The sequence below is a fragment of the Chelonia mydas genome, chromosome 2 (genome assembly GCF_015237465.2).
Source record: "Chelonia mydas isolate rCheMyd1 chromosome 2, rCheMyd1.pri.v2, whole genome shotgun sequence".
Classification (NCBI taxonomy): domain Eukaryota; kingdom Metazoa; phylum Chordata; order Testudines; family Cheloniidae; genus Chelonia; species Chelonia mydas.
Genome location: NC_057850.1, coordinates 50,421,921 through 50,440,216, shown reverse-complemented (window position 1 = coordinate 50,440,216; position 18,296 = coordinate 50,421,921). Strand labels below are relative to the sequence as shown.

The following is an 18,296-nucleotide window of genomic DNA, read 5'->3' as shown; positions in this document are numbered from 1 at the left end:
CAGCTGATTGGCACGGCAAGCCTGGAAGGAAGGAAGGAAAGGACGGAAGGAAGGGGGGAGAAGCAGAACGGAGGTGGTGTGCTCAGGGCAGGAGGCGGAGCTGAGCTGGGGCGGGGAGCGGTTCCTCTCCCTACCCCGATATAATGCGGTCTCACCTATAAGACGGTAAGATTTTTTGGTTCCCGAGGACCGCGTTATATCAGGGTAGAGGTGTATTTATCCTTATAACACCCCTTGGATGTAGGAAAATGTTATCATCCCCATTTTGCAGATGGAAAACTGAAGAATAGAGAGACTAAGTCCAAGGTCTCATTGGAAAACTGTGACCATGTAGGGACTTGAGCCCAGGTCTCCCATGTCATAGGTTAGCTCCCTAACCACTGGACAATACTTCCTCACTTGTGAGCTTGTAAAACATGGGTTTTTTTTTTTTTTCAAACTCTGTCCTGTACATTCTTAAAAGCAAGAAATAGAGAATAAAAAAATACATTACTGTCGTGCTTTAGAAAGGTACCGGACTGTTCTGTTCAATAGGGCTGCCACTCTGTTTAGCCACAAAAGAGGCAGATGTAGAATGAAGAAGGGCTCTAGGTCAAACCAGGTATCCCCTCCAATAATATAAAGAGCTTCTTACCTCTTTAGTTAACTGTTCACTCTGCTAGTTTACATTATTAATTCATTTATTGTTTTCATCAATACTTTGTAATGTACAAAAAATACTTTAAAATACAAAACCGAAAATAAAAATTTCATTTGATTGCATAATGGCAATAGAATAAAATAAATGGAAAGATTCATAGCATAGAGGTGATGCCCGCTTACCAATCCATTCTCTTTTTAGCAGTATCAACCACTCCCAAGTTCTGGTAGCTGGTGGATGAGTTAGTTTACTTGCCCATAGGCATCCTGTGCCAGTTGTGACTGGAACACTTTCTATCTTATAAATATTTCAAATTGACCAACATCAAATATTTATTAAATGGGTTAAACTATTGTTTCAAGTAACCACAACTGTTCTACATTAAAAATATACATTTATTTTTAGAGATAGGGCTCAATTCTACCCACAGTTATGCAGATGGAACTCCCACTAAAGTTGGTGGGAATTGTGTCTAGGTGGCTCAGGGCTGAATCAGGTCTGAACCCATTCTAAATGTAAGTTGTGCTTGGATTTAGCTCAGTGTTTTCTGGTGATCTTTGTTTCCATCCAGTTCACCAATTAGCTACTCTAAATATGAATTTGTATTTTCTATAAACTGATCTTCATTATCAAGGTATTCCAGAATAATGTTTCCACCATTATATAATGGACAATCTTGATTGGATAGCCAAGTAGCCAATGTGTGGTCCAATGGCAAAGCTTCTCCAGATGCAGTATGACATAGCCTTAATTTCTGCAAGAAAGCCCCCCACAAAAAAATCTTGTTGTTAATTCATATTCATGCATGAAGAACAGAAAAAGAATTGTAACATTAAATGAAAATTGCTACCACTGATTTACCTTGGCTGTTGACTTGTTGTCATTTTTAAGGTCTGCTAAGCAAGCTGCAAAATCTACTACTTTGCCAATACTCCACTTACTGCAAAAGAACATGGGTTTGCTCTTCTCCTTGCTTCCCTTAGGTAAAAACACTTGAAAGTAAATTCTTTCTGTCTACAATAAGAAACAGAGAAACATACACTCAGGAGAAACGAACAATCACAAACACACATCTGTTAATTTTGCTGGTCTAAAGAGAATTAAGCTGACATGTACATTATTAATTATAATTATTATTAATCACTTTATACTGCAGTAATCCCCAAAGGCCTCAGTCGAGATTAGGCTCCCATTGTGCTGGATGCTGTTACAAATACCTATGAAGAGAAAGTCCCTGCCTTGGCTATTAGACAATAATGATCACTTTGAAGAGGAAGAAGGTAGTTTAAAGAGGTAATGCTGGTTGGGCTCCCATGCTGGTGTATGTCAGGAATACGATATGTCACAATACTGTGGAAGATCCAAGCTGGAAGGCAAACAAAAGGCTGCTGGTAGTAATGTACACTGTGGAGGTGATGTGCTTGAGCTCTGATGATAAAGAGCAATCAGTGATATTAGAGGTGCCTGCCAGCACTTTTGTCTAGGCCAGCTTCTCAACCTTCATCCCATCCCTCCTCCCTGTAGGTACCAAAAGGTACCATGTGGCCTTCCCTTGACTGAAGCATTTATAAGAGAGGGCACTATTACAATCTTTATTTCCTAAAAGATGCATATTTTAAATATGAAGTAAGGGTAACCTGTTTTTTTCTGGTTTGTTTCCCCTTCATACTTGTTTCCCTGGTTTCATCAACTTCTATTTTATGTTCTATAGACATAATAGATAGGTTCGCCTTCGCCAGGTGCCACTGAAAGCAAGTAAGCAAGATAAAAAATATTTCTTCTTTTCATTGGTTTTACTTGGGCTTCCCCTAAAAAGAATTCATACCTCCCCACCCACACTACCCCTCAGTCTGTGGGCTTGCCTTCACTGCAGTTAACTCAAGTAATAACCTGAGCGCTGACCCTAACCTGAATTCCGTCCACACACAAAAACCTTTAACTCAAGTGTGGTGCTGCTTTTAACTCAAGTTAGCTGGCCCAAGAGGGGATATAGGCTGAAACTCAAAGAAGCGCAATTCATAACCCACTAACATGACCACTCTATAGTTGGATGCAGGATAGCGCCACTCCACTGCCAATAGTCCTCCAATGCTTTCCCACAATTCCTACTGTGTGCCCAGAAAGGACAGACAAGATCTCTCACAATTCACTGGGACAGAATTCAGACAGTGGCTCAGCTTACTGCAATACTAACCATGAGAGTTCCTCCAGAAGTCTCACTGCAACACCTGAGTGAGTACAGTGCCAGGGTAGACATAGCAACTTGACTGTTATTTCACAATCTGAATACTCTCACTCAAGCCAGGCAAACTCAAGAGGAGTAACTTGAGTTTATTCTGAAGTAAAAACATACCCTGAGAAACAATCTAGAAAAAAACCTAGAAATCTAGAAAGGGCCTGACAAGAAAAACATGAGGGCTTAACTAGACCAACTTTCCAGCTGTGAGAAGTGATGCAGAGAGGGATCCAAGGGACATCTGTCACCAGGCTGAAGGGAGAGTTGGGGAGAATAGCACAGAATGAGGGCTGGGAAGAGAGACTGACAAGGGAACTGAAAAGAGAGGAGAATTGTGGGTTGGAGTTTAATTGCATCTGTGATAGATTATCACTATTCTAGATAATTAAACAATTAAACTCCAGTTAAGCAAATGAATAATGAAAGGAATTAACATAGAACCATTTGTGCTGTGGGTTACGATCTTTAGAGTTAGGGAGCAGCAATTTAATTTTCTTGTAACAAAAAAACCCAAACTCATTATGTTACCTCCTGCATCTCACGACATTAATCACTGTCTCCCTTCGTACATCTATTAAAATGGCACAATCTAAGGACTGTGTGGCAAGCAGGACTTCACGTTAAGATTGCTACCTAAACAGGAATGTCTAATTTGTACTCCAAGCATGTGATGATTTGTAGTAGAGAAAAAGAAGTCAGAATAGGATTCAGAGAGGGAAGAGCTAAGTTTGTTTTACAATAATTAAATATAAAACAAGACAAAGACCAATAGTAAAAATGATGAAATGCATTGTATATGATGTGACCAATATGTAAAATTACAAACTGGTCTAGAATGAAATCCTGTAAGAGCGAAATGGAAAGTCGTTTACAAACTAAAAATCCTCCTGGCTTGAAAAAAAATGGAGATGTTGCTCTGAATGATCATAACAATGAAGCAATGAAGAATCTGTGAAGTAATGGATGCTGCTGACCTTGGCTATGGTGAGATATGTAGCTCAGCTAAACTGCAGCAGAAGTGTGAACAAATCTTGCTCTCACTCAAAGCTCAGGCCAAGTATGAGCTAGATTTCTCCTGGCTGGCACAAAGATACGCAAATTGCACCCTCCATGCACCAACCAGGGTCACTGCATCCACATGAGAGGGCAGGCAGTGCTTCAGGGGTTATAGGCTTTAAGACTTGGGCCATGTCTATGCTTCAGCGGCACAACTATGGTAGTGTAGATGCTTCCTTCATTGTCAGAAGGGGTTTTCTGTCAATGTAAGTAATCCATCTCTCTAGAGGCGGTAGCTAGGCTGATTATGTCTACAGTGGGAATTAAACTGAACTAACTATGTCACACCAGGGCACAAACAGTTTTCACAGCCTTAGTAGGGTAGAGCAGGCCTTCTTTTGGGCTGCAATTTGTTCATGGTTAGTGTCGCAGATTAATTTGCTGTTTAAGTAGCAAAATACATGTCCATTTCCTCTCACACACACAATATAAGAGGATTTGCTTTCAGACAGGAGATTCAGGCCCTGATCCTGCATATGCTGAATTTTACACACAAGTACCCCACTGAGTTCAATGGGACTACTCTTGTGTGTGAAGTTAAGCATAAATATAAATGACTGTGTTTTCAGGGGCTAATTCAGGAACAAAAATACGTAAACAGAATACTTCTTTTTTAATATTCTTTTTTACTCTAAATGAGAGAGTAAAATTAACAACAGAAGTCTAGAAATCTGTTTATATCCTTAAATAATAGAATAAATCAGAAACACAGATATGTTTGAAGGCAACTGCAAGGACTGACCTGTGGCAAGGACTTATCCCCACACGCATGCATTTTCAGTTTTATTAGTGCCACCTTTGCCGCTGTTTCACTGTTTTTTGCTCCTTTCCGTCTTTTGCTTCTTACTGCCTCCTCCTTTTTAGAATCTGGGGAAAATATTATTTCTGAAAGTTACTGCAAGTCACATTTTCTTTCACTCTGTTACAAATGAATTTACCATTGTGTCTATTGTCCCAAAATGTTTAGAGTTCAGTGCACTGGAATGATTTAGATCTGCCTCTATGGGTGTGCCTACACTGCAGCTTTCATCGTAACAGAAATTGATATTTAGACTTGATTAACAATAAAATCCAGGGTCCATCAGCTTTGTCCTCATCCTGTATTTGTACGGAAAGGGCAGCCTGGGCCACATCTGGATTTCACGGCACACTTTAGGGACATCTGACACAGTGTATCATGTACACTCCAAATATAGGAGCAGAGCTATATACAGGCACTCACAGGTAGGGTTTATCCACTCAAGGAACCTTCATTCTTTTGACAAGCTTGGACCTCTAGACTAATACAAAAGCTCAAACAGTCCACTGAAGAAAATAATACAATAAATATCCTATCGGCAACTGGGCAACTTGCCTATAATATCTTTAACTAGCTTCTGGGTAGCAGCCATGCGAGGTTTAGGGGTATCCAGTTTCTCACACTCATGGTCTGACTGATGACGGTGTCTATAAACAATAGAACAGCAAACTCTCATTAGATGTTCCATATGTTAATGACAGAGCATACGTGTTTCAACACTTTTCTCTGCTCACCTTAAGCAAAACTGTTTCTTGCAGTAGGGGCATAAAACTGGTAAAAGCTCTTTTCCATTGCAGCCCTTATACGTGCATGGGTAAGATCGGTGTTCGTCCGATTTCATGCTCTCGCTTCTTATATTCACCTAAACATTATTAAGAAACATGCAATGTAAATAAACATATGTAATGAAAAATAACTTGCATCCTTATCCAACTTGCTTTAGTGCTTTGATTCTGACATTACAGAAAAACAGTAAATTAACTTAGAGTGCTTTAAGGGAAACCTGCAAGCTACAAACAAACACACACACACAAATGCACAAACACACAAAAGTTCTCCATTTGCAGCTATGTCAATTGAATGTCCCCAATAACCAGGTTTTGTGGGGTTTTGATGTCTTGCAAAGAAATCACAAATTATCAGTTTACCTCAGAACAGCCATGAGAATCCCGGCTTCTATGTTGAAGGCTTAGAGTTAAAAGAAAAAAAGTCCCCATCACAATCCAAATTTCAAAAAGAAAACATGAGCGCATATAAATGTTTGATAAGTTGTAACGTAGCAAGGCTTACATCATGATCAAATTTCAACTAAATAACCACTATTCTCTTCCAAAACTTGTACCAGCCTACAGATTTTTATCACCAAGGGGATTGGTTTTAAAACTAAAAGTGTCATATGAAGGTTTAGTTCTCAAAAATTAGGCCCCAATTCAGCAAAGTACTGTTAGTGAAAGGGGCTACTCACATGCTTAAAACTAAGGCCCAGATCCACAAATCAACTTAGCTGGCTAAACCCCCAGATCTAATCCCAGTTTTAAGCCCCTCAGTGATCCATAAAACCCCACTAAGCTACTGCCCAACCGTAAACTCGCTCAGCACCTACATTTTTGCTGTAAAAGTTCCCTGGCCACCTCAGTTTCTGTCTCTAGATACATGCATCCAATCTCATGCCTAAACCCCAGCGCAATCCACAAACAGGGGTCAATGGAGGAGTACCTATCTTGCTTGCACAGTCCAATCTGGTAAGCATGCTCTGAGCATGCCTACCAGCCTGAGATACATTCAAAATCCAGGAAGGAGGCAGGAGGTGCGTGCCTCCCTTATAACTTTCAGCCCAGTGGCTAGAGCCCTCACCCAGGATGTGGCAGACCCAGTCAATAGAGCAGAGGGTCTGGACCCTGGGTCTCATCTTCCAGATGGGTGCTCTAATTACCAGGCTAGAGAGACATTCTCACTCCCTCTCTCTGACCCAATGACTATTTAATTATTTCTCCAAAACAGAACATCTTCAACAGGAGAGACTGAGGAAGACTCACATCAGAATCTAATCTAATTTGAGTGTCACATCAAATATATAGAGAGAACATTTATTTATCAAGATTCTCAGAACTGGAAGCAGAAAGGTAAACGAGTTCATTTGACCACATATTACCAGAAAACAATAAGAAGCCTATGAGCAGTGAGCTGCTTTATCTGATAGCTTAACTGGAAAAGAAAAGAGCTAAATTTATAGTACGCGTTCCAAGAATTTTAACTCCAACATAGGGAGCTCTAAGTGAGACAGCTCTGTTTTGATCTGGCTGCGTACAAAAATAGTCTTCCTGTTGACTTAAATCGGAGGTACCAAAAGCACAAGCTGAAGACCAAATATGCCCTATGGAGTATGGCCATCTTCTTCGTCTAACTGCACTCATTCCCAAAAGACCCGGAGAAATAAAATAGGACATTAATAAGAATTCCTGATATTTATTCCTGAATTTATGCAACAAAAAACTTGTTATCTCCTCTTTTATTAAATCAAAGTGACACCCTCCTTGATTTTCCTGTTCAGCTTAAAATACTGTAACATTTCCCTTTTGGTAGTTGGATTCAAGTTTAAGCGTGTCTAAGATCTTATATTATATGATGTCTTACCAAAAAACTCCTGAACAGCCATCACATACAAAGGGCAGAAAATCTGAAACCAAAAGAGCGGGATTTTTTTAGTTACATAAGGTAATTATTTAGCTAATAGTTTTTAGTCTAGATATTTATAAGGTTAACTACCAATGCCCACAAGAAATAAACACAAAAATGTCTTCCCTACCAAAGCATTCAAACGAATTTACATTCAGCCCCTTCATACAGTGCCTGCATTAATATTTAATAACTTGGACCAAGTCTTATTTGCCAATTCTACAGACTCAAAAAGACTAAAAAACTTCAATCTACTTAACAATGTTGTTGTTTTTTTGGTAGCACATCTTAAAACGTGCACAGTATACTCTAGTTTGCTACTGCTACTAACAAAATAAGAGGTAAAATGAAGTGCATGCATGTATATTCTAGGAATTTGAAGGGCATGTCTGTAAGCAGTGCTAACAGGATTTTTTATATAAAATCTATTTAAACAAAAATATAAAGAAAAGCAAGCTGTATTTTATCAGTGTCAGCCAATTTATTATTTATGGCAAGATCACCCTGATCAGTAGCCCAGTTACAGTTTTATGGAGTACAAGGGAGAATCTTTGCTTTTGTACAACTATTATAACGTGAGGCACAAACCAATCTTATCTTTTGATATATATTCATCCCTTAATTCTGTGGCAAATCTAGATATTTAAGCTATTATGCAGAATGACTGGTGCAATCAGTCATATATGAATGCTTTATTTTTTACAGGGGTGAAACCATGTCTAGTACTTAGACCATGGTACTGGGCATCAGTCCAGTTTACTGGGCTCTACTCCTGGTTCTACTGCTAACTTCCTGTATAAACTCAGGCAAGTCACTTAGTCCAGTGTGTGACCTTTACTCATAATGAGGAGCACTTACTCATGAAAGTAGTCTCACTGACTTCAGCAAGACTGTTCCTATTAATAAATGATTACCAACATGAATAAAGATTGCACAACTGCACCCCATATCTTTCTATGTGTCAGTTTCCCCATCCGCAAATGGGATTTCAGAATACAGAGGTGTGATGTTTCCCTAATTAATGTTTGTAAAGCATTATGACAACTTTTAATGAAAGGTGCTATAGGAGTGCAAGGTCTTATAATATACATTTCCCATCAAATCTGGTATTTGCAAAGTGACCTTTTGCCAACCTTTAACAAGACTGAACCTCTCTTCACAGCTTCTGCTGTCTTTATGGCTGTTCCTGAACAAGCATTTTTCAGAAAATCTCCCAGTTTTGCACCACCACTGCACCACATCAGCTCCAATGGTGCTAGCACTAGAGCAGACAGGGATAGATTTTTTTTACAAATGTGTTACCTAAAACTGCTCAGAGCAAAACTCGACAATGAGACAGAAAAACATTTGAACCCCATTTACACTAACGCAGCAATGGTGAGAGTTTTTCCAAAAATTGCTGGTGTAAACAAAACACGGGTAAGTACGACAGTTCTAAAAGAAAGGGCAGAAAGTGTGGCCACAAAGCTCCCTATTTGAGCATGAGCTTTCGTGAGCTACAGCTCACTTCATCGGATGCATAGCATATCGTGGAAACTGCAGAAGACATTATATACACACAGAGACCATGAAACAAAACTTCCTCCCACCCCACTCTCCTGCTGGTAACAGCTTATCTAAAGTGATCATCAAGTAGGGCCATTTCCAGCACAAATCCAGGTTTTCTCACCCTCCCCCCCCCCACACATACAAACTCACTCTCCTGCTGGTAATAGCCCATCCCTCTTTGAAACCTCTCTTTATAATGCGCATGATAATCAAGGTGGGTCATTTCCAGCACTAATCCAGGTTTTCTCACCCCCCCCCCCACACACACCCCCCTCCAAAAACCACACACACAAACTCTCGTTCACCTGCACATCCACCAATGTGATATATGCCATCATGTGCCAGCAATGCCCCTCTGCCATGTACATTGGTCAAACTGGACAGTCTCTACGTAAAAGAATAAATGGACACAAATCAGATGTTAAGAATTATAACATTCATAAACCAGTCGGAGAACACTTCAATCTCTCTGGTCACGCAATCACAGACATGAGGGTCGCTATCTTAAAGCAAAAAAACTTCAAATCCAGACTCCAGCGAGAAACTGCTGAATTGGAATTCATTTGCAAATTGGATACTATTAATTTGGGCTTGAATAGAGACTGGGAGTGGCTAAGTCATTATGCAAGGTAGCCTACAACCCCCCCCAAGACGTTCTGGTTAAACTTGGATTTATGCTGGAAATGGCCCACCTTGATTGCTGTGCACATTGTAAGGAGAGTGGTCAGTGTGGATGAGCTATTGCCAGCAGGAGAGTGAGTTTGTGTGTGTGGTTTTTGGAGGGGGGGTGAGAAAACCTGGATTAGTGCTGGAAATGGCCCTACTTGATGATCACTTTAGATAAGCTGTTACCAGCAGGAGAGTGGGGTGGGAGGAAGTTTTGTTTCATGGTCTCTGTGTGTATATAATGTCTTCTGCAGTTTCCACGATATGCTATGCATCCGATGAAGTGAGCTGTAGCTCACGAAAGCTCATGCTCAAATAAACTGGTTAGTCTCTAAGGTGCCACAAGTACTCCTTTTCTTTTTACGAATACAGACTAACACGGCTGTTACTCTGAAAGCTCCCTATGGCTCTCCTAGCTTGTGTGGTACTTTTACACATCTCATTAGGCACTGGAATGGCATTGATTTCAAAGATTCTCCCTTGTCCGCCATAAAACTGTAATGCCAGACCAGGAGGAACGAAGCTGTTAGCCCCATTAACAGTGGCTCTGCAAAGCTAAACTGTTTTTTTTTTTGGTTCACTAAACTACACACTTCAGTCCACCTGCTCTACTCCCCATCAAATGGGGCTGGACATTCTGTCAGCTGTTGAAAACATTATGGTAAACGAAACAAAAACTATGTCCAGTGAAGGCACCCCTTCCTTAATGACGCTTCAGATGCCGCCCTGTAATCGCAACATGCTTTTAACATGTTCCTCCAGAAACGAATTCCTCCGCATGCTGACGCTGGCAACCTAACTGCCAGGGGCCTCAACCTCCTGTGGAAACAGGCAGGCAGGTTGTGTGCAGTAACTCACACATACGACACCTGCCCTCTGATGATGGGGAGAGAGGACGGCCTCAGACCCAGCAGCCTCACTGCACCGTCCTGGGTCCGGGGGCGATGGGCGCACAGGGAGCACCGGCCGCGAGGCTGAGCCGAGCCAGCAGGGGTCAGCGGCACGCACTGGGTCACCGCCCCCTCGCTCCGCCACGCCCCCTGCCCATCTGGCCACGCCCCCTCTCGCCGGTCCCTGCCTCTCGCAACGGGGGCCACGCCCCTTGCTAGCCGCCACGTCCCTTTTTGCAGCACCAGGCTCACAAGCCTCCCCCCTCCCCGGCGTGTCCCGCCCCAGGCAGCTCGCGCTCGCGGCCCCGCCCAAGCGGAAGTGGTTCCTCCGTCCCCAGGCGGACGCAGCGGGGGCCCCGAGTGCCCCCTCACCGACCCAGCTGGCCGCAGTGCTCCACCCCGCAGTGCTGCCCGACCGCCAGCTCCGCCATGGCAGCCGCCTGCGCCGCGGCGTTGCTCAGCCGGCGCGATTGCGCGGGGATTGCTGGGATATTGGCGGTCTCCTTTCCGCGACTGTCGGAGAGGGGCGGAGTTACTGTCCTTGCGTATACGTCACAGCCCCCACCGCGGGGATTGGCCGGAGGCGCCGCGGGGCGGGGCGAGCCGGTGGCGCGTGCGAGGGCGCGGTGGGTGCTGGGAGAGGGGTGGGCGAGGAATGGGGCTGCGGAGGGGAGTGGGGTGTAGCCGGGCTGTGGGGTGGGACTGAGCCGCGGGGCGGGTGCGAGGCATGGGGTGTGGAGGGGGGGGTGGGTGCACGGGCTGGAGGAGTCAGGGTGGCCGTGTCTTGTGGATGGGTGTTCAGTGCTGAGGGGTTCCTGGCAGGGTGTATAATTTTTGGAGGTGCCCAGAGCGGGTGCGCTCTTGCTGAAGCTGTTCCACTGTGTATAAATATTAGCTGGAATCAGCGGTGCAAGTAGAATTCATTTCTTACTGGTATGCTGCACCAGCTAAAGCCGGAGGCATGCGATCGCCTCACGTGACCCCCAGCTCAGGGCCCCACAGTCTTCTCCTCCCCTCCCCAGCGTCCATCCCACCTTACCTAAGGGGGAGGCTCTGTTCTCCTCCCGTTGCTAAACTGGAGACTTCTGAACGGCAGGGCTCTCCCAGGAAGCGCAGCAGCGAAAGGAGCAGAACCTGGAGCCACCGCGCAGCCGCGTGCCAGCAGCTCCTCTGGCGCTGCTGTACCGGTACCGCCCCCAGCCCTGTCTTTCGGCGGGCTGCCTACAGACCCCAGACAGACGACGCTAGACGCAGCTGCGTGGAAGGGCTGGGGGAGGTACAGCCGCGCCAGAGGACCTGCTGGTGTGGGGCTGCCAGGCGGCCCCACGTTCTGCTTCTCCTGTGTCTTTCTGGTACAGTGTACCAGCTATAAATATGTTACTGGTAAGGCGTGCTGGACCATACCACCCTATTTGCACCACGAGCTATAATATAAATAATTGGGGCAGGAGGACTGGACCCTAGGTCTCTTACTTTCCAGGTGAGTGCCCTGACCACTGGGTTTTAGAGTCATTCTCATACTTGCTCTTTGGCTCAATGACTGTTTAATTAGCCAAAGTGGAATAGCTTCAAAAGAGCCTGAGGACACTCCACCTCAGAGTATCCCATAACCCAGTGGTTAGGGCACTCTCCTGAGTGGCAGGAGACTGCTGTTCAAATACTTTTGCCTCATCAGGCAAAGGGGGGAATTGAACCTGGGTCTCCCACAGCCTGGGTGAATGCTTTCAGCCCAATGGTTAGTTATAAGGAATGTGATGCTTTGATTGTCTCTTCCTCCCACATTTCTTGCAAGAATGGCTTGGGCTCCTAAGCTGTCTGACTCGAAGAGAGGGGTTCCTAGCTGTGGATCACAAGCAGGGATAAGTGCCTCATTCTGGGAGGGGGTGAGGCTTAGGGCACACATTCTCATCAGCATCTCCATTTAGGTAGCTTCCTGCCTAGTGTGCTGGCTTTTGTGGATCCCATTCTTAGGCACCTATTTCTCCTCATTCATTGTACAAGGATCCTAGGTGCCAAGCCCAGGCTTTGTGGATTCCGGTGATTTTCATGGTACCTAAGTCCCTATGTGGATCTGGGTCTACCTTCAGTTTCCTTGCCTAATCACCTCTTAGCCTGTCCACTGAGACTATCACTCAGGCTATTAGTTAGTACACACTTAATCCAGTCTGAACTGCACTGATACTAATAAAAGGCACCAGTCAGAATTGTACTAGTGATATTTACATGTTCATTTTATCAAGGGACCATTATCAAGTATTCTTTCTTATTTGCAAATCTGTCTAAAATACTTGGGTATCAGTTATCATATAACTACTGACCAGCCATCAGACAGTGACATTTCAATCACTATGAACTTTATGTGGATTTGAATACATACTTTAAATGATTAGTTCCTCAAAATGTATGGTGTAAGACCAAAGGAAGTTGCTAGATGTTTAATGTTTTAGCAATTAATGCTAATGGTAATTTCCTTCAAAGTTAATATTTCACATATCTCCAGAAAATACACCTATTGCATGAACCCTTTCAGTTATCCTATTTCTTGGTCAGTGCTGCCACATTGGATTTGCATTGTTCCCTGTGTACTGCAGGGATACTGTACTGTCTAATTCCTGATTTTTCAGAAGACCTGAGTTGTAGTCAATGGGAAATAAGGGTGCTTATCAGCAAATCAGGTCCTAAGCTCCCCGAGGATGGAATTATGTCTTACTATTAAGTATATATTATGGTAAGCATATTATTTCTCCTCAGCAAATAATACTGTAATAGTAGTGCATCTTTCAGCAGAAATTGTTAGTGGTCCTTGTACTGGACAGGTGGTACTACTAATATTGGATACTAGAGCTGTTACTAGTTTCAAAGGGCTGTTGTGAGGACCAGTTATTGTTTGTAAAAAGTTGGAGGTCCTTGGATGACAGGTGCTGTATCCTGACAAGTGCAAAGGAGTTTGATTACTGTCTGACGAATGGCTTTACTAGTGATTTCTTGATCAATATATGAGTTATAATGCAGCAAAACCAGAGAGACTGTCTGATTTTTATAGCATGCACAAATACTGTGACTCTGTGTGTACACACTTGGAAGCCCATTAGCACTGATGTTTCACAGAGATAGCCTGATCTAAAACTTCACATAACACTCTCTGCAAACACTTGGGAAGTTCAGATTTGGATCCAAACTTAATGATTTGGGCAGGGCTTAAATTCAGCTGGAGCCATCCAGAGCAGAGCTCCAGTAAATATTTTCAAACCTGTGGGAACCCCAGCACCTCCCATGGGACTGAAAGCCCAAGTCCTGGCACGTTCCATGGCGCAGAAGCCCTAAGCCCCAGCACCTCCCACGGGGCTGAAGCCCTGAGCCCCAGCACCTTGCCCCCCAACGGGGCTAAAGCCCCTCCCCTCAGCACCTCTCCCCCCTGCGGTTTAAATCTTCTTTCAAAGTCAGTGTCCAAAGTACTTTTGTATCAGTTGTGTCCTATGCAGTGACAAATTATAAATTCTATCTGACTTGAATTATTTACTAAAATATTACCAGGCCTGTTTTAAATACTTATTTAGTCATTTGTATTACAGTAATGTCTAAAATCCATAACCAAGGACAAGGTCATACTATACTAGCTGCTGTATATACACATAGTTAGGAACTTATTTACATATAGAGCATCTTACATGTCCATGGTGCTTTGAATACTGATGATGATAAGTCCCTGTCCCAATGAATTTACAATCTATTTGCCCAATCCTATTCTATTTTATTCAGGTTCTTATACCAGCATCATCACCATAGTATCTGAGCATCTGCCAGTAGTGCACTAAGCAACATGATTAACATCTGGCATATGTCTTCCGGGGAACACTTGCTGTCAAAGTACTTGTATTAGGAGTTCCATTGAAGTAAGAGGGCAGACATGTTAATCTGTCCCCTGTTGTGTCTCTTATTCGATTCATGAATCAACAATACACTCTTGGTAATTTAGCTATGTAAAACTGAAATAAGAGAGGTCATCTTTTCTGAAAAAGTTCCCTTTGTGTGTGGTTTGCCCTTTGAGGGGAACCATGGTCTGGTGGTTGGGGCACTAGTCTGGGCACAGGAGACTAGTGTTCAGTTCCCAGCTCTATCATGCACATCTAGTATTCCATAGGCAAGTCACTTAGCCTCTCTGTGCTTCAGTTTCCCCATCATTAAAATGGGACTACTAGTGCTTCCCGACCTCACATAGGTGTGATAAGGCTAAACACATTAAAAGATGAAGTGCTTTGAGATCTGCTGATCTATATAAGAAATAGGCATAATTATTAAAAACACTCATTTACAGCGTGAGGCTGGAAAATGAAAAATTGCACAAGCTGTTGAGAAACTTTTTAGAAAGCTTTATTTAATTAGATTCTTAATGGCTTGGGGCAAGGGCTGTGTATTTGTGTGTGGGTGTGGACAAAGCCTAGCTGTGACACATGGCCAGAAAGGATTAAGCATCCTGCCGGATAAATGACCCAAATTCAACCTTTAGGGACATATTGGTAGATAATGTTTGTGTTTTGTATGTTTACATATATATTGTTAGAGGTTAACAGTGTAACCAAAGAGTCCCTGCCTATGCTGTATTCTGTTAATTCAGAGATCAAAAGGAAATCTTAACATTTAAGTGAACTATAAATATAGTGACATCACTGTATTCATCTCTCTTTAAAATGTTTAGCAAATCACCTCTGAATGGTGGAAAACCAGCAATTGCCTTATGTTAATCCCTATAACTAATTACTGGTGATGCTTAGGAAATAGGTCTACTTCAAAGTCTCTATGATTGCCTATTGTTCGCCTAAGAACTCCATGCTGTCAAGAGAAGGCCTGGAACTGTATAAAGAAGTCTTGGGTTTTGATCCTTTTTATCTCAGATCTGCTTGATGCTTTATCCAGAGGAAGCTTGAGTCGTAAGACTGAGATCTCCCGTCCCATCTGGATCACTCTGAATATGAACGTTGGTTTATAATAGGGGTGGGCAAACTTTTTGGCCCGAGGGCCACATTGGGGTTGCGAAACGGTATGGAGGGCCAGCTAGGGAAGGCTGTGCCTCCGCAAACAGCCTGGCCCTCGCCCCCTCCCACTTCCCGCACCCTGTCTGCCCCTCTCAGAACCCCCAACCAGTCCAACCCTCCCTGCTCTTTGTCTCCTGGCCGACCCCCCGGGACCCCACCCCCTATCCAACCCGCACTCCCACTCCCTGTCCCCTGACTGCCCCGACCCCTATCCACAGGCCTCCCAGAACCCCTGACCCATCCAACCCCCTCCACACTCCTTGTCCCCTGACCGCCCCCTCCCGGGATCCCACCCCCTATCCAAGCCCCCTTCTTCCCCCCCCACAGGATCCCCTCCAACCCCCACCTCCCCTGCTCCCTGTCTCCTGACCACCCCCTCCCCCAAACCTCCGCCCCAATCAACTGCCCTCTGTCCCCTGACTGCCCCCCCCCCCCCCCGGGACCTCCTGCCCCTTACCTTGCCGCTCAGAGCGGCAAGACAGGCTTATTTGAAAGTCTGGCAGGTGGACGGGTGCAAGCTGCGCTGCCCACGTGGTGGCGTAGCTGCAAGAGAGGGGGGACAGCGGGGGGAGGGGCCGGGGGCTAGCCTCCCTGGCCGGGAACTCAGGAGCCAGGTAGGACAGTCCCATGGGCCGGATGTGGCCCGCGGGCCGTAGTTTGCTCACCTCTGGCCTATAACCTATGGACTACTTCTGAAAGAACTCTTTGCAACTACAAAGGTCACCATCTCTGCTATGAATCTGATCTCAGAACTGTACTCATATATGTATGTATATTGATCTTTTAACCAATACTCTCTCTCTCTTTTCCTTTTTATTAAATTTTAGCTTAGTTAATAAGGATTGGCTGTAAGCATGTATTTGGGAAAGATCTGGAATATTCCTTAACCTGGGAGGTAATGTGTCCGATCCTTTAGGATTGGTAGAACTTTCTTATATGATGAATAAGATTTTCAGTAATCCTCATCATATTTGACTTGGGTGTCTGGGTGGAGGTCTGAGGCTGGGCTGCTTTAAAGGAACTGTGTGTTGGCTTCTGGGTAACCAGTAAGGTATTATAGAAGCTATTTGTGCTGGCTTGGTAAATCTAAGTATTGGAATATCCACCAGCTTTGGGGATTGTCTCCCCATTCTTTGCAGTTTACCTTAATTGAGTAACCGCAGTATGGCTCCCCTCGGTCCCCGGTCACACTAGCACATAAGGAATGTAATTGGAATGTAAAGAATAAAGGTGCATTGGGCACTTACCACCTTAAGAATAAGGTTATTAAATTCCTTTCAAATAACATTGTATAAAATTGTGGAAGTCAAACTTATTTATTTTCTATTTTATTAATTTTTGTTTTACCCTTTTGGTCTGAAATTGTGCAGATGGAAGTTTTTGTTCAGTAATAATACAACTACTATTACTGCAGAGAAGAGCATGTAAAGAATATTGTGAATATTAATAAATAACTGTATTGTGTAACATTCTAATTATGCAATGTTATTAAAGATTGTGTGACTGTCAAAGGCATGTTTCAAATCCACAAGCATCTGTGCATAGCTCATGAGAAAGGAATACATAAGAGCATAATAAATAGATACTTTGCTCTGTGCCAGCTCTGCTCCCTAATAGGTCTTTATTGTAACGTGGCATATGTGACCACAGGGAATGTGTACATAGGTTGTTCCTCATATGGGTCAGCTGAAACGTGTGATGATGGAGCAGTGTGACACCACAACTAGGCCTACTGTAACTGGTGAGCCCGCACAGCACTGAACTTAGAGCACCGTGTAACGCCAGCAGACCCAGTTGTCGGTGGGCAGGATCGAACCTGGGACCTCTGGAGCTTAGTGCTTAAAAGCTGTAAGCTAAGGCTATAGAGCAGATTCGTTTTCTCCCTCTCTAAGTGGTCTTGGTGCCACAAGATGGGACAGAACACCACACCCAGGACAACTGCGCCATCTGTACTCTACACTATGAAAACTACCCAGGGGTCAGCCGTGAGTGCAATTGAAATGTTGATGAACATGGTTTAACTGCAAGCATAACCAAAGACAAACTGTTCAGCACCATTTTAGAACCCATAGTTAACCAACTGATCGGGTGCATTGTTGTCCACTTCTCTGCACCCAGATCTGCTCTTCTGTTCCCTCCACCTTCCTAGTCTGCTCATCAAGACCTATATGTATGTGCATACAGCCCCTCACTGTGCTCCTCCAGCCCATATGCATATACATATTGTCCTGGGGTCTCCAGGAATTAAAATTAATCTTTAATTAAGGATTGTGTCATTGATGAAACCTCCAAGAATACCTCCAACCAACATTAGCAACTGTAATGTACTTTCTGCCCAATGCCTCTCTTCCTGCTCATCCACCCCCTCACCTGTTATTCCTCCTCCTGAGTTTCTTATCATAGAATCATAGAAAATTAGGATTGGAAGAGACCTCAGGAGGTCATCTAGTCCAACCCCCTGCTCAATGCAGGACCAACCCCAACTCAATCTTCCCAGCCAGGGCTTTGTCAAGCCGGGCCTTAAAAACCTTTAAGGATGGAGATTCCACCACCTGCCTAGATAATCCATTCCAGGCTTCATCACCCTCCAAGTGAAATAGTTTTTCCTAATATCCAACCTGGACCTCCCCCACTGCAACTTGAGACCATTGCTCCTTGTTCTGTCATCTGCCAGCACTGAGAACAGCCTCGCTCCATTCTCTTTGGAACCCCCCTTCAGGTAGTTGAAGGCTGCTGTCAGATTCCCCTCACT

The 18,296-nt window shown here is 43.9% G+C and overlaps 1 protein-coding gene across 10 annotated transcripts; it reads right to left on the bottom strand.

Moving 5' to 3' along the window:
- Positions 1 to 407: 407 nt before the first annotated feature.
- ZFAND1 (zinc finger AN1-type containing 1) lies at positions 408 to 11,663 on the bottom strand. 10 transcript variants are annotated; one of them, XM_037892374.2, is made up of 10 exons: positions 9,261 to 9,304; positions 8,541 to 8,668; positions 7,366 to 7,408; positions 5,880 to 5,919; positions 5,466 to 5,593; positions 5,287 to 5,378; positions 4,675 to 4,799; positions 2,278 to 2,385; positions 1,502 to 1,654; positions 408 to 1,394 (listed from the first exon to the last, which is right to left on the bottom strand). In XM_037892374.2, the coding sequence occupies exons 1-10, from the start codon at positions 9,266 to 9,268 to the stop codon at positions 1,224 to 1,226; spliced, it is 996 nt and encodes a 331-aa protein (XP_037748302.1). In that variant the 5' UTR covers positions 9,269 to 9,304; the 3' UTR covers positions 408 to 1,223. The 10 variants fall into 10 exon arrangements, with proteins under 10 accessions (XP_037748302.1, XP_037748307.1, XP_037748303.1 ...); XM_037892379.2 differs by lacking the exons at positions 8,541 to 8,668; positions 9,261 to 9,304 and adding an exon at positions 11,551 to 11,657; XM_037892375.2 differs by lacking the exons at positions 8,541 to 8,668; positions 9,261 to 9,304 and adding an exon at positions 10,888 to 11,042.
- Positions 11,664 to 18,296: the final 6,633 nt, after the last annotated feature.

Bases quoted from the DNA above. Each gene is read 5' to 3' on its own strand.
- ZFAND1 (XM_037892374.2), bottom strand. The intron at 7,409-8,540 runs GTTGGCAAAAGG...TTTTGGTTTCAG, and splicing joins GAGGTTCAGTCTTGTTAAAG to ATTTTCTGCCCTTTGTATGT. The intron at 5,594-5,879 runs GTAAACTGATAA...AATAATGTTTAG, and splicing joins ATTCTCATGGCTGTTCTGAG to GTGAATATAAGAAGCGAGAG.